This window comes from Echinococcus granulosus, assembly GCF_000524195.1.
Source record: "Echinococcus granulosus chromosome Unknown EG_S00004, whole genome shotgun sequence".
NCBI lineage: Eukaryota > Metazoa > Platyhelminthes > Cestoda > Cyclophyllidea > Taeniidae > Echinococcus > Echinococcus granulosus.
Genome location: NW_020170384.1, coordinates 2,873,489 through 2,885,835, shown reverse-complemented (window position 1 = coordinate 2,885,835; position 12,347 = coordinate 2,873,489). Strand labels below are relative to the sequence as shown.

The window sequence follows — 12,347 nt, the reverse complement described above, 5'->3', positions numbered from 1 at the left end:
TTTTTTCATTTTTTTATCGAAAATCGAAATACGTAACAATACTGCACTTCAAATTAGGTTGAATATAACTTCAAATAGAGTAATGCGGTAAGTGGGAGATGCGATTTGTACCTTCTGACCTTGTAGGCCAGCGTCCATCGTCTATCGTGAGGACATAAGTGCGGACTTTAGACAAAAAAGTGTTGGAGAATTACCGAAGTAGGCCAAACACTAAGACCTTGTATTGAGGGTCGTTGATCTGTTGTAGCATGGCACTGCCTGCACGCTCTCTGCATTTGTGTGTCACCCTAGACGGATGGAACTTGGATGCAGGCGGTTAGGTTGGAGGAGGCACCTCGAAGCATCCACCGCCTGATGTGGTGGCGAAGTCAACACATGTAACAAACACAAATTACAGGGCAAAGCAACAGACGGTTAGTCTTCAGTGAATACAAACGTCATGCCAACGGAAGACTTCCATGAAACGACCTGCTCTTTCGACAGGCATAAATAATTTGGGGGTGCGTTTTGTACTTACATGACTACTGACTGACTACTGAAGGCACAAGACTATTCTGTTGTAGCACATTTTTGATTCTTTGAATGGCCTTTGCCTCATAACGATGACTACCGAATTTGGGAGCTGAATTCTAGCGAGGCATTCAAGATCATGAGGAATGTTTGAGAAATTGAGCAGGAAAGAAAAAAACGTCTGGAAATTTAAAAGTGGCAAATTTCCTGGGATTTCAGACATTTTCAGTAAAATTATACAGAACAATTACATCATCATTTCACCGCATACGGACCCACAAGTTAGCATTGTAGGGATGAAGTGGGGCATCAATTGCCCAGATCGGCGAACAGGTCAAGCTCCCGATGATGACAGTACATGTAGGTACTTCTCCCCAAGGGCTACAACTCAATGGAATTTGGCCAATCAGCAAGCAATCTATTGGTGGCACGAAGTGGAAAACCAAGTGGTGGTCACCGCAGCCTCTACTCCTACAGTAATGTGCGTGGATGGGGAGAATTTGCTAATTTTCCACCGCTTTTTCGCCATCCATCTTCGCATAAGCTATCTTGAGGATAAAATAGCTTTGCTTGAGCCATTTTTGGTAAGAATGTTTATTCTAAAACCCTATTCTTCCTAAATTCTACACACGCATCCGACTCGAACCTCTGAAATCCTTTAAGTAGAATCAAACACGAATTCTTGGGGTAGACAAGCTCGAATTACATCAGGCCCTGGTGACAGAGTGTGATGTAAGGATTGAAAAGAGAAATAAACGTTGGTGGAAAACATAATAAGGAGTGCTAAATTAATGACAGACTGGTGGATACCTCTACTTTTGCATGCAAAAGGAAGCTACACGGAAAAACGCGCAATCGCTTCCGATCTCCTGATAATTTTAGTCCCTTCAACTCTGCATGATTTGGACTTGGAGTAAAAATATGATCTCTTTATTAAAAAAAGCTGTATTTTTAACTCCTACTCTTTTTTTAACTATGTTGACCGTAAGTGATGAATATTCAAAAAGCAGCCGCTTTTCAATTCGGATTTGTGGATTTGCTGCTCTTACAAGCTCACCGCACGAAACTTACAAGGAAATGCGGTTCGTAAAGAGCACGTTTTTACAGTTATTTGTAGTTCACATTTCAGCGCCTGGGGTCATTCTCAACGAAGGAGGTGGACTTAATGGAGTGAAGGGGTAGTCAAGTTGCTTCAAAAAATACCGAATGGCTATTTGCTGTCGAGGCGATAATGGCCCTAGGTTGCTTAAGTATAAGATTGCTGAAATGCCCTGCAAAGTTAGATTATCTACTAAAATTAAATCATAAAGGCATCTATGCTTTTGTAAGTCCTATCATCAACTGGCAAGTAATGTAGCAAAAATAGCAGCAAAAGTGGGAAAAGTGTCTACTTAATACCTTTTCAGTAGGCACTCTTCCCCAGAATTTACAAAAATGGTAAACAATTTTTTTCTGGTTAATTTAATCTTGAACCCTAATTAACTCACATTGGAATATAATACTATTTCCCCGAAATCCTCTTCTTACATCTTAAAGTAGCTCTGGCCTCGGAAAATACGGAAAGTTTACACTGGACGTGGCTGACATTGTCAATCAACAACCATCACTTCCAAATGCACTTTCTCTTGACTGGATGAAAATTTCACTCAATTGTGGTTCCCATTGTTTAAAGAGAAGAGAGATCCCGTAAAAATTGGGAGATAGTTATTGTTCTCCATTAAAAATTAACGAATTGTCTGTTCAGTTGCCTTGCTTTAATAATTTTCCCCTTATATATACAATAAATTTGTCCCTGTGGGAGAGTATATTAAAGGACTGTTAGCGAGCTGCCATGTCACAAAAAAAAGAAAAAAAGTAAGTTTTGGTGAAGAAGTTATTTGTTGAGTTAGAAGAGACATTTAATTCCCCACTTTTACAAAGAGCCAGGAGAGGAAAAATGTACCGTGACCGATCAAAAGCCGTGCCGAATTAATCAGTTTTGATGCACCTATCATTATACATATATGTATATATAAACCACTGACTCTCTTCTTAAACGTTTTAACAGCTTTAAAAGTAGGCAGAAAACTTTATTTTTGATAAAAATACTAATTTACACGAACAGAAGGTGTAAAGCCGAAGTACTGAAGGACTGGGTGTGGGGATACCAAAATGGCCCGGCGAGCAAGCCTCCTCGGGGAAGTACAAAGGTCGAGTCTGAAGTACCCGCCGAACAAAAATGAACAGCTAAATAAACAAACTGTGGCGAGCCAATACAGGTTTTGGAAATATAATGCAGTAAACACCTCCCTAACACTTCACAGATAAAGGTGTCAAAAATAAGTAAGCAGTTCTCGGAAAATTTTGTCTCCAAAACTTTCAAACAAATATGGTTCTCAACAAGTCCTATGTTTTGTACGTATCCAACGGTCAGTCAGGATGTATTTCATGCTCTCTGAGGGGTAGGTAACGGGGGCGTCCCACCTAGACCCTGATTTCACGTCCGCCTAGCAGTGAGTTAGCCATTTTGGGATTAGAGGAGGAAAATCTGCCCCCTACAGTACAGCTATTCCCCTATTTCTGAGAAATATGTCAAATTTTTTACTCACCTAACGTCCCCGTGACGTTTAAAATTCCCCCATCCACTAATTGCCACTTGTCATTTACTGACAAGTTGAGTTACTCCCGGAACCCCACACAAAATATTTTTAATCGTGATTTGAAAGACAGTTCTAGCAGAATTTTGATTCGACAATCATGCCAAGCAGTAGAGCCCTCGGGGTGGATGATTTGGCGGGTAGGTTGACGCCGTCTTCTTTCGCAAATTAATGTGACTCATAATTTCTACCTTTTTACTCTCTTTTCTTGAATATCCTGCCCGTTTTCTTATGTTCCAGTTGTTTGAGAAAACTTATGTGAAATTGTACTTCGCCTCTTTGAAAAGGACGTCTACATCTTCCAGGAGGCTTTTTGTTTAGGAGCTTTTAAAGTAGAGGCATGGGGAACGTATACAGGAGCAGGAAGACTTAAAAGTAAAATACCAGCTTACACTACTTTTAGAACGTAAAAAATATATATCTTTGATAATTTTTCTGTTCGTTTACTCTACACTTCAGTTTTGAGGGCACTTTAAGGCTTCGCCACTGTACCTTTCTGGGAGACGCGACCTCTGGGCCATGCTAGTAGCTTGCTCCCCAACCCCCCTCCGCGTCGACAACACAAATCCTCCCTTGATGTTGTCTTCTTTCATCTTCAGGGAAGTCTTGGCACGTTACACTGGTGTCAGTGGAAGACGCACATTATCCCAAGGGATAACTACCCTGATACCCATTGCTGAAGGCGAAACCTAAAAGTAAGGGAAGAAGAACTTGCAATGACCCCAACAAAAGGACTGAAAATGATGTCCAACTAAAGTAATTACCCTTGTTCCGTGCCCTGCAGAAGCGCTATTAACAACCAAATCAACGCTAGATGCAAACCATTTGGAAAATTTGTTGTGGAGCTGTCAACAGAAATTGCATGAAGCTGTCAATGAAGCCATCCCGCGATACCTCCCCCACCTTCCCACCAGCGGGACAGTTCCAGGTAGATTTGACTGAGCAGCACTGAAGAGATAAAAAATTGCCCCCACAACTGGGCCTGGGAGCAGGCAAATGTGGGACTGTCAGTAAACCTATTCACCTCGCTATTTGGTCAACAGCAACACTTATAATCGGTTTTTTGAGATACGAAAAAAGCGTTCACTTAAAAATAAAATTATTTCATCTGATATTTTATTAATATCACGACTAAGCCGGCTCCATAAAAGTTCTTTTTTAAAAGAGTTATCTTAAACTTAGCATATCTGTGTGGAGCTTAAGGTCTACCTGAATATATTACAGCGCCTGAGACTACTCCGAAGACAAAAGAAGGGATAATGCCTGGTCTAGGGGGAGGGGGTAGTGGGGGGGCCACAGCCATAGCTCGAAGGCCACGCCACCCAGTGGAAGTAAAAAGGCGGACACTTGATTACTCCCAAAGCCGAAAGAGGAATTAGACAAACAAAGCATTGAGATATCGCAAAATCCGTGAGTCTGAGTGGATAGAGAAGAGAAGAGCTTGTGACCCACTAACTGAGGGGATATAGATAGATGACTATGATTCCAAAATGCTGACCAGTCACGAAAGCTTAGAAGCATAAGAAATAATCAGTTACAGCTCTTTTTTGGGCGACTAAAGGTTTATTATCAAAGAATACAAACCTTAAAACTAAAGCATTTAATAAAAATATGTAAGAATTTACTAAACGAAGGGAGCACCAAAAACCTTTTATAAAAGGTTGACCTTAAATTTCCCCTACCGTGTCCTTTTCAGTTGATGCTGTAAAAATCTAGGCCTGTCATTCAACTGTATTTTTCAAAGGTTTGGGAGAAATGGACTTGAAAATGAGTAGGTAGCACATATCTCAAACCTTACAGAGAAGAAAAAAGTGACGTTTTTGCATCATTTCCTACTAATCTACATAAGGAAAAGGGGGTGGGATTTATTACGTATTTTAGACATTCATAATAGGAAAAACTTTTTTCTGAAAAAGCTCAACTTTCTGTGGAAGTTAAATGTCTTTTTTAGAAAAACCTTCATGGGGACGACACGAAATCAGGTTAAAACGTTACCACGGAAGAAGAGAAGATGCAGTAGGCAGTTGATAATGGTGACATTCGCAGAAGTCCTCTTCTCTAAACTAAGAAGTAACTCCCCTGCACATTCGAGTGCTGTTTCAGGTAGCCTTTTTGGTAGTTCTTCTGCTTTTTCTGATAACATGTTAAAGTAATGGTGCCATCTTCAGATTTTCCTTCAATTCCTTTTAGCCTGTAGCGTTTCTGCCCAAAGAAGAAGGAAATTTATAGCAAACCTTGGTCTATAAATAAAGTCACATGCTGTCGTACATTTTTAACCATTTTATTCAAATACTCTTCCTTTATCTTTTTAACCGGGACGACTAACTGGATGCATGAATATATTTTAACTGAATCATCTTTGTTTATCACTCAACTTTGTTTTGTGGATTTATAAAATTGTCTTGCCGTATTCAATAAATCCTCTTGCAAAAATTCCACATCAGCTTTAAATTAACTTTGGGAATTTCTCAGAAATTGTTTTATTCGATGAAGGTCCTCTTTCAGCTGACAGCGGCTCTTCTAAAAACGTGGCAAAAAGATATAACAGTGCCCTCTAACCTGCGCAAATAAAATGGTAAAAAAAAAAACAATCAAAGCAATAGTTCGTCTGCTCACCTAGCTATGCACATCAAAACTCTGGCAGAAACCCATCCGTGAATGTTTAAATACGGGGTATTTTAGGGGTGATCATCAAAGGACCGTACGAGAATGTGTAAGGAAGGAAATCGTAATTGCGCTTCTAAATGCGTCATATTTTAGCAAAATTTGGCCTGCATGGGTTTGTTGCTTATAACGCCTGTAAGACTCTAGGAGAGAAATTCAAGCCCTCCATGACTATCGGCAAATAAATATGCTCTTAAACTGTTATCTACCTAAAAAGTCGTATTTAGCATTTATAATCAAATAAGTCTGCTAAAGATATTTTGCAAAAATCCTAACAGTAATTTGAACAAAAATATTGCCATGTTTCTCGTAGAAAAAGTCCAAAAACCGCAAACTCCTATATGGAACTGGAGGACAGAGGGGAAGAGCTTGGTGACACATAAGTTGCGTATGTGCATACATGCATACTTGTATCAAAGTCAACGAAGGAGAGTGAAGTTGACTGAAAAGTATTGCCCGGTTTTTGAGCATAAAAGGTAGCAAACACTAAGTTATTGGAGGTCCTAAAGGCAAAATCCTGTTCCAAATTCTTAGCTCTGTAGCAAAAAGAACAATAGCTCCCTGAGAAATACGGTTTTGGATAATAGCTCCTTTTGGAACTTCCGCCTAATTGTTGAATTGCTTCTTTTTTGACAAGTTTTGTAAACTATAGTTTGCTGTTTGCTGGCGATAAGTGGGCCTCATAAAGTGGAAGGGAAGCTACGAACCGCAGTTCGCCAGTTATTCTTTCAATTACATACCACAGCCTGAGACTGTCAGAAACAATCAAACGTGTGGTTTATAAAAGTAACTTGTTTCGTAAGCCTATGTGCCAATCAGTTTTTCTCCACATAGAGTAAATAATTTGTTTGAAATAAACAAATACCACCTCATCTTAATGAGATCTAAAATATTTTGTTTTGTGCAGATGACAGCAGAAAATAGCTTGCTATATTTTTCATGAACTTTAGTAGATAAACCCGTTTTTGCCAAATTTTCCCGATCATGGAAGGATTTAACGACTTTTAGGGAATTTCACAATAACATCTGCTCTATTTTACCTAAACATATCAGTTTCGTTGCGCTAAAGGTTGTAAAGTTTTAATAACTTTACACTTCCTTTTAAAAAGATGCATTTCTGAGATAAAGGGGAGAAAGACTCATTTTATGCCATTTTTCATTCAAGTAGATTAAATCTAATTTAATTTATTTGGTGCTGGGTCGAGCCGACCAATCCAAAAATCTTGCCATCTATCCAATAGTATTTTCTCCTCACCTACAGACCACTGAAGATGCAAGGAATATTTGATTAGATGTCAGTCTCAATAAAATGCATTCAAAGTCAAATAGGTGAGTTCTCTTTTCCAAATTTACCTCTGAATTTTATTTTGTCTGTGTCTCTTGCTTCAACTATTCAGCACTTTTCACTACTTGTAAGGACCTATGAAAACAAGACTCTGACTCTAGATAGGACTATGCTTCCTACGGAAAATGTTTTAAAAAGGAAATATGTAAAGCTATGCGCCTATTCCAACGAAAAATAAGCTTGTTTGAAATTGACTCTTTGTCTCCCAATGCAAACAAGCAAACCTTAGCCACACGAGTGACTGCCGCATGTTTATTTTTGCCTCCCAGAAATGGTGAAAATTACTCAAAGGTGGGGTGAAGCGCCATTCCTGCCCCGCCTATCACAATGTTTCATGTTTGTTGTAGACAAGATTTACTTATAAGTTCATGCATTGCCTTCTAAGATTAGGACATTCCTTCTGCTTATTGGTTAGCAAAGTGTGTTGCTAAAGAAGGACCTGTCCTCTGACTTGTTTAGGTTAAGTCTTATTGTCCTGTCTTCATCAGGTAAACACCTTTGTCTACAGTCCACCGTACACGCACAAAAGCGTGGGGTTAATGGTGAAGGGAAGGTTCTTTGATAACCGGCATCGTAAAGCGAAAACTCTATCTCACCACAAGTTTGATAGGCTATAAAAACCCGAAAGTGATGCGTTTTGGAATATGATATGGAAAACAAACTTGTAGCCATTGAAGCTTACTGGAATTTGTTAATGGATGTGGGCGGTACTCACCTTTTTAACTTCCGTCACTTTCTCTCCTCAGATAATGCGGGCTTCAAGAAATTTTTTTAATAGTCACCCATGGGAAATGCTATCAAAAGTTGGACTTTTAACGTCCACAAGCAAATGGATTATAATTAGCAAAATCTGTTTCTTTATTTTAAGCAGAAACGGACCATGTTCTTAAGCATGGCACGGAGACCTTTGAGTGGACAGTTAGTTCTTCTATTACAAATCCGAAGAGCATGAGGGAATTTTGCAGCTTTGAAAGAGGGTCGCACATGGTTTGCAGAGCAGACAGGCTCGTATCACATCCGATTCCAAAGGTACTTCATAATGTGAGGAGAGGAAAGGGGAGGAATTTGGGGGGCAAGCCAGTAGAAATCATAGAGTCGGTGCCAGGTTGATGGATACCTCTCCTTTCTTACCCAATCAGCATATAATGCATATTTCAAGTTCTTACAAGTTGCAAAAAAATAATGGAAATAGTTGTACAAAGAAAGCACAAAATTTTTGAATGTTGTGTCTTGTAGGGAGAACGTGGTGTGCCCTAGAATGGACCGGGTGACTAATAAAAATACTGTTTGGAAGTACTGTTAAAGTACAATTCGCATTATCAAAACGGGTATTTCAAAGACAGTATTTGCACAGATTTTTGACCAACTTAACTAAGAACATTATTGGTAAACGGATGGTTTATTTACTACTTCAAAATGCTGTTTTGTCTTCCCTAAAAGAGTTTTAAATGTGCCTGCTATTAGCCAATTTTGCCTTAAAAGTGTTGAATGAATTGTTTCCGAGCCGCCAAAAGGCTGTTTTCCAAATTAGACCTAATTTTTTAACTCAAGACAATGCAAGCTTGCGTGGAAGCGACGCCAAAAACCCTAAAGCCCAAATCTTAATTAGACATTTTACGACCTCCTCCAAAATGAGACAAAATTATTTTCTAATTTGTTGGACTGTCTTTTAAAAATCAAAAAATGCTCTTCTAGTGAGGTGGACATCAACTCATCCAAATGAGTGTCAGATAAGTAGACATTGTTGCGCTTAATTTGAAGAAGGTAGTTTAGAGGTCTTAGTTAAATACCGCCTCTGGAGTAGATGTAAAACTCTGTTACTAGTAGGGCCACTAGGTGAAAAAAAAATGTTTCACAGACTACTGGAGACGCGATGAGTCTTCGACCTCAGTCGTGCAGCCCTCGGTTGAGGCTGATGGAGGACATTTGCGACACGAATTAATGAATGTGTTTGTCAAACCACTGAATTGTCAAGATACCTCTTATAGTATCACGAATGTAAGATAATAACTAGTCGTGGTAGGGAAAGTATATTTGTTATTCAAATTACTTTGTTCAGCCGTAAGCCATTACGAGCATAACGCATAAGATGCTCGACAGAGGCCATCTAAGGGAATGGCAACACCCTGCTCTAGATGTGTAGTTTTACAAAAAAAATAATCAAATATCTTCAGTGAGTTAGTCACTTAACACTGGGATTTTTACAAGGCAGTCGCATTTATTTTTATCTCTTGTTTTTATTAATTTTAAAAGAGAAATTATTTTGCTTCAAAGTAGTTCCTAATTATCCTGAAAATCTACTTCCCCCTAATAGCTGAGCGGATATAAGAATGCCCATTGCTGGTTAGTAAACTCTTTTAGTAGGACTAATATGTTGTTCGTTTAGCATTTCTCTGCTATTTTTTTCTTTTTCAAATATCCTTAAATTAGAACCTTCCATTGCTGTTTAATTAAACAAGGAAGAGGGACACATTTGCTCTTGCTTCATGGTGGACCGAGCCAATATTAGAGACTACGGACTCTTTGATTGCGTGTTTTTACAAAAAAAAGATGGCATTTTATTCTAAAGACTTGCTGTTTCAATTATAACTGAGCAAAACATAAAATTAGGATAATTAGAGGGTAGCATGATTTTATAGTAAGATGTGGCTGTGCCCGGTCTACTCCTAGTGCCACTTTTTTGTGAGATTTTTCTCCCTTTCATGCTCCTGTTGCGCTGGGATTTAGGTAAATATTTTTTGGCCGTGGACAACTGACATAATTCGCCCTTTTAACACATCAACCACCTTTGCGCATTAAAAACGTCTTATTTCGTTAAATACTCTACATTCCATACATTTGCAACAAAAATTTGTTTCTAAAGAATTTCTAATAATTTGCGAGCCTCAACTTTAGCATACTCGATTAATGGCTGACTAACCATCCATTTCTTCTTAATTACTTTTGATGGATGCAGCTACTTTTTTCTTAAAAGCAAAAATCCTCCGGTTCTCACTGAAGCTAACCCTTCACAAGAAGACGGCGGCTTTTCGTTGCCATAGAAGTCTACCCGTGTATAATTGGGATATTTGCATTTGCTTTGAGAAAAGTTTTATCCATTGCAAATTTCCCCTGGCAGCCGTGTTGTGCGGAGTTTACGGTTAAAAAGGCACAACGACAGACTAAATTAGCCGTCGAGTGTTTTCGTTCACAAATGTTTATTTGTGTTTCGGATTCCTTTATGCGCCAAAACACCCTTCAAAAGCAAATTAACAGAAATTAAATTTAATTTTCAATAAAGGATAATTTATAGGAAATTTTCCACAAAAATATGATCAAGTTTCAGTTAGCTAAATGACACCCCCTTAAATCCGACAAAGTGTGCTCCACATGTTTCAAAGACCTGAAACGCTAATATGTTAGGTGAATAAATGACGAAAAAAACCTTTTTTGTTAGGTCTCTGAAATACTCCACTGGCAGCAATTACCTTACACCAAATTAGTTATTTTGACTAAACTTTGCTATTAACACACTTTCACTTCACCAAATGAGGTGTCGTGACGATGCCCCTACAACATAATGCAAATTTAAACTTTTTAACTAAAACCACGCGACATGAAGCCTTTTGTGGGATGATTACTTGATACTTCCCCACCAGCCTCCTTCTGATCTCCTCATTGCTCCTGGCCGCACTTCATGTGAGTAATACGGCCTTCGCAGACGCCAAAATGGCATCAGACTTCATTGCGGAGCGAATGCTGGATGTCGCCGACTCAGAGGGTCTGGCAGACGCCGTATTGCCGTTGGTGCGTTGTTATGACCTACTGGAGGAGCTGCGCACTGAATGCAATCAGCGTTGTCGTGACAATGCACCCAGTGTCAATGCCTGCCTGCGGAACTGCTGGGGTGGGTGGAAGTATGGCCGTCTGACTTGTCGACTGCGCTATAGTTGAGAACAGGAACGACACTGCGCCGAAAGAATTGCTGACATCGCAGCTACTCATTCATTCAATCGCTCACATTCCTGTGCGAGGATTCGCAAATGCACTAACATCTCCTGTTGTCTTGTTTGAAAAATTAAGCTCTTCTATTTGACTACTTGTTGATATCTTTCTTGGTCTTAAATACATTGACCTCATTTCCATCACCTTGATCGCAGTCTCCATGCCAAAAGACAGTGCTTATCCTTATCCCGCACTAGGAGTTCAGGTAGTAGAGTATCTACACCACTCGGGGAAGTCCTTTATAATTAACTCTTTCTGTTTACAATCTCACTTTTTGGGATAGCTTTTGTTAGTTTTTTGAGGTCGAAGATTAGAGGCATGAAGGTTTCTCCTCGGGAATATCGCTGACCGAATTTCAAGTGCTCACAAAGTAAACGTTAACTTTGATTTCCTCCAAACGTTGTGCAGCTTTTGTGCCTCTCAAGGCACCGTAGAATGTAGGACCTACGACCACAAATCTTCCTCAGAAGAATTGTTATCTGCCATGTCAGATACCTACAGCTAAAGTGGTTAAAACTCGACTCTTTTCGCTGCACCGGAAGTGGCTCAAAGCATTTGAAGTTGCCAAAAACCATTTCACTTATAACAACTTTCGAATCCAGTAAAAAGCGGGTGTAAATAACCAAAAAAAGTGATTATTGCGCGACAAAATCTACTTTTTGATTGAAAACATACACCGCCGATGCACGGAAGTGACACCAACAACCCATCGCTGGGGATAAATAAAACTTTATGGTCCTCTGTAGAGACTTTAAAACGGATCAGTCGAAAGGGACTTTGAAGTCCACTGAGATTGGCTGATTTCCGAGGCCTGTTTGAAAGTGGAATCTGCCCTGATAGTATCCCAAAAGGACTGTAACCTCTTTGTCTCACTTCTGGTGACATTGAAGCAGAAGGAACTTCTCTCTGAAAAGTCCTCTCATCCCTCCCACAGGGATCTTTGCGTTAACTATTTGACAGTGGACAAGGGCTGTAAAATCGTCCGTTGAAGTTTGATTCCACTGGGAGGTGTGGACAATTACGTATTGATTTACAGTCAAACAGGACGCGGGATCACTCTTAGACTACTTTAGGTTACCACCTTTGGCTATGGCCATTTGTCAAGGAATTGTTAGGAGGGGTTTAAGTGAATACGCTTGTGCTGCATGGGGTATAACTTCTTGTCCTCCTAGGTTTAATCAGCCAGATCTCTTCTTTAGGGTTCTGGC

General features: G+C 39.5%; 2 protein-coding genes across 2 annotated transcripts in view; both read left to right on the top strand. All coding sequences in view use genetic code 11, as the record gives it.

The window, feature by feature from the left end:
• The window catches only part of EGR_01259 (hypothetical protein), a gene marked incomplete at both ends in the record, with an annotated part of 2,252 nt that extends 560 nt beyond the window's left edge, over positions 1-1,692 (top strand). Inside the window, 2 exons of the mRNA XM_024490508.1 lie at positions 740-1,094; positions 1,618-1,692. Of these exons, the coding sequence (XP_024355327.1) occupies positions 740-1,094; positions 1,618-1,692 (430 nt within the window). The remainder of the gene's footprint in view (positions 1-739; positions 1,095-1,617) is intronic.
• A 5,427-nt stretch (positions 1,693-7,119) lies between these two features.
• On the top strand, positions 7,120-11,088 carry EGR_01258 (hypothetical protein; the record flags this gene model as incomplete). Its single annotated transcript, XM_024490507.1, has 2 exons — positions 7,120-7,139; positions 10,794-11,088. 2 exons carry the CDS (start codon positions 7,120-7,122, stop codon positions 11,086-11,088), a joined length of 315 nt encoding a protein of 104 aa, XP_024355326.1.
• Positions 11,089-12,347: the final 1,259 nt, after the last annotated feature.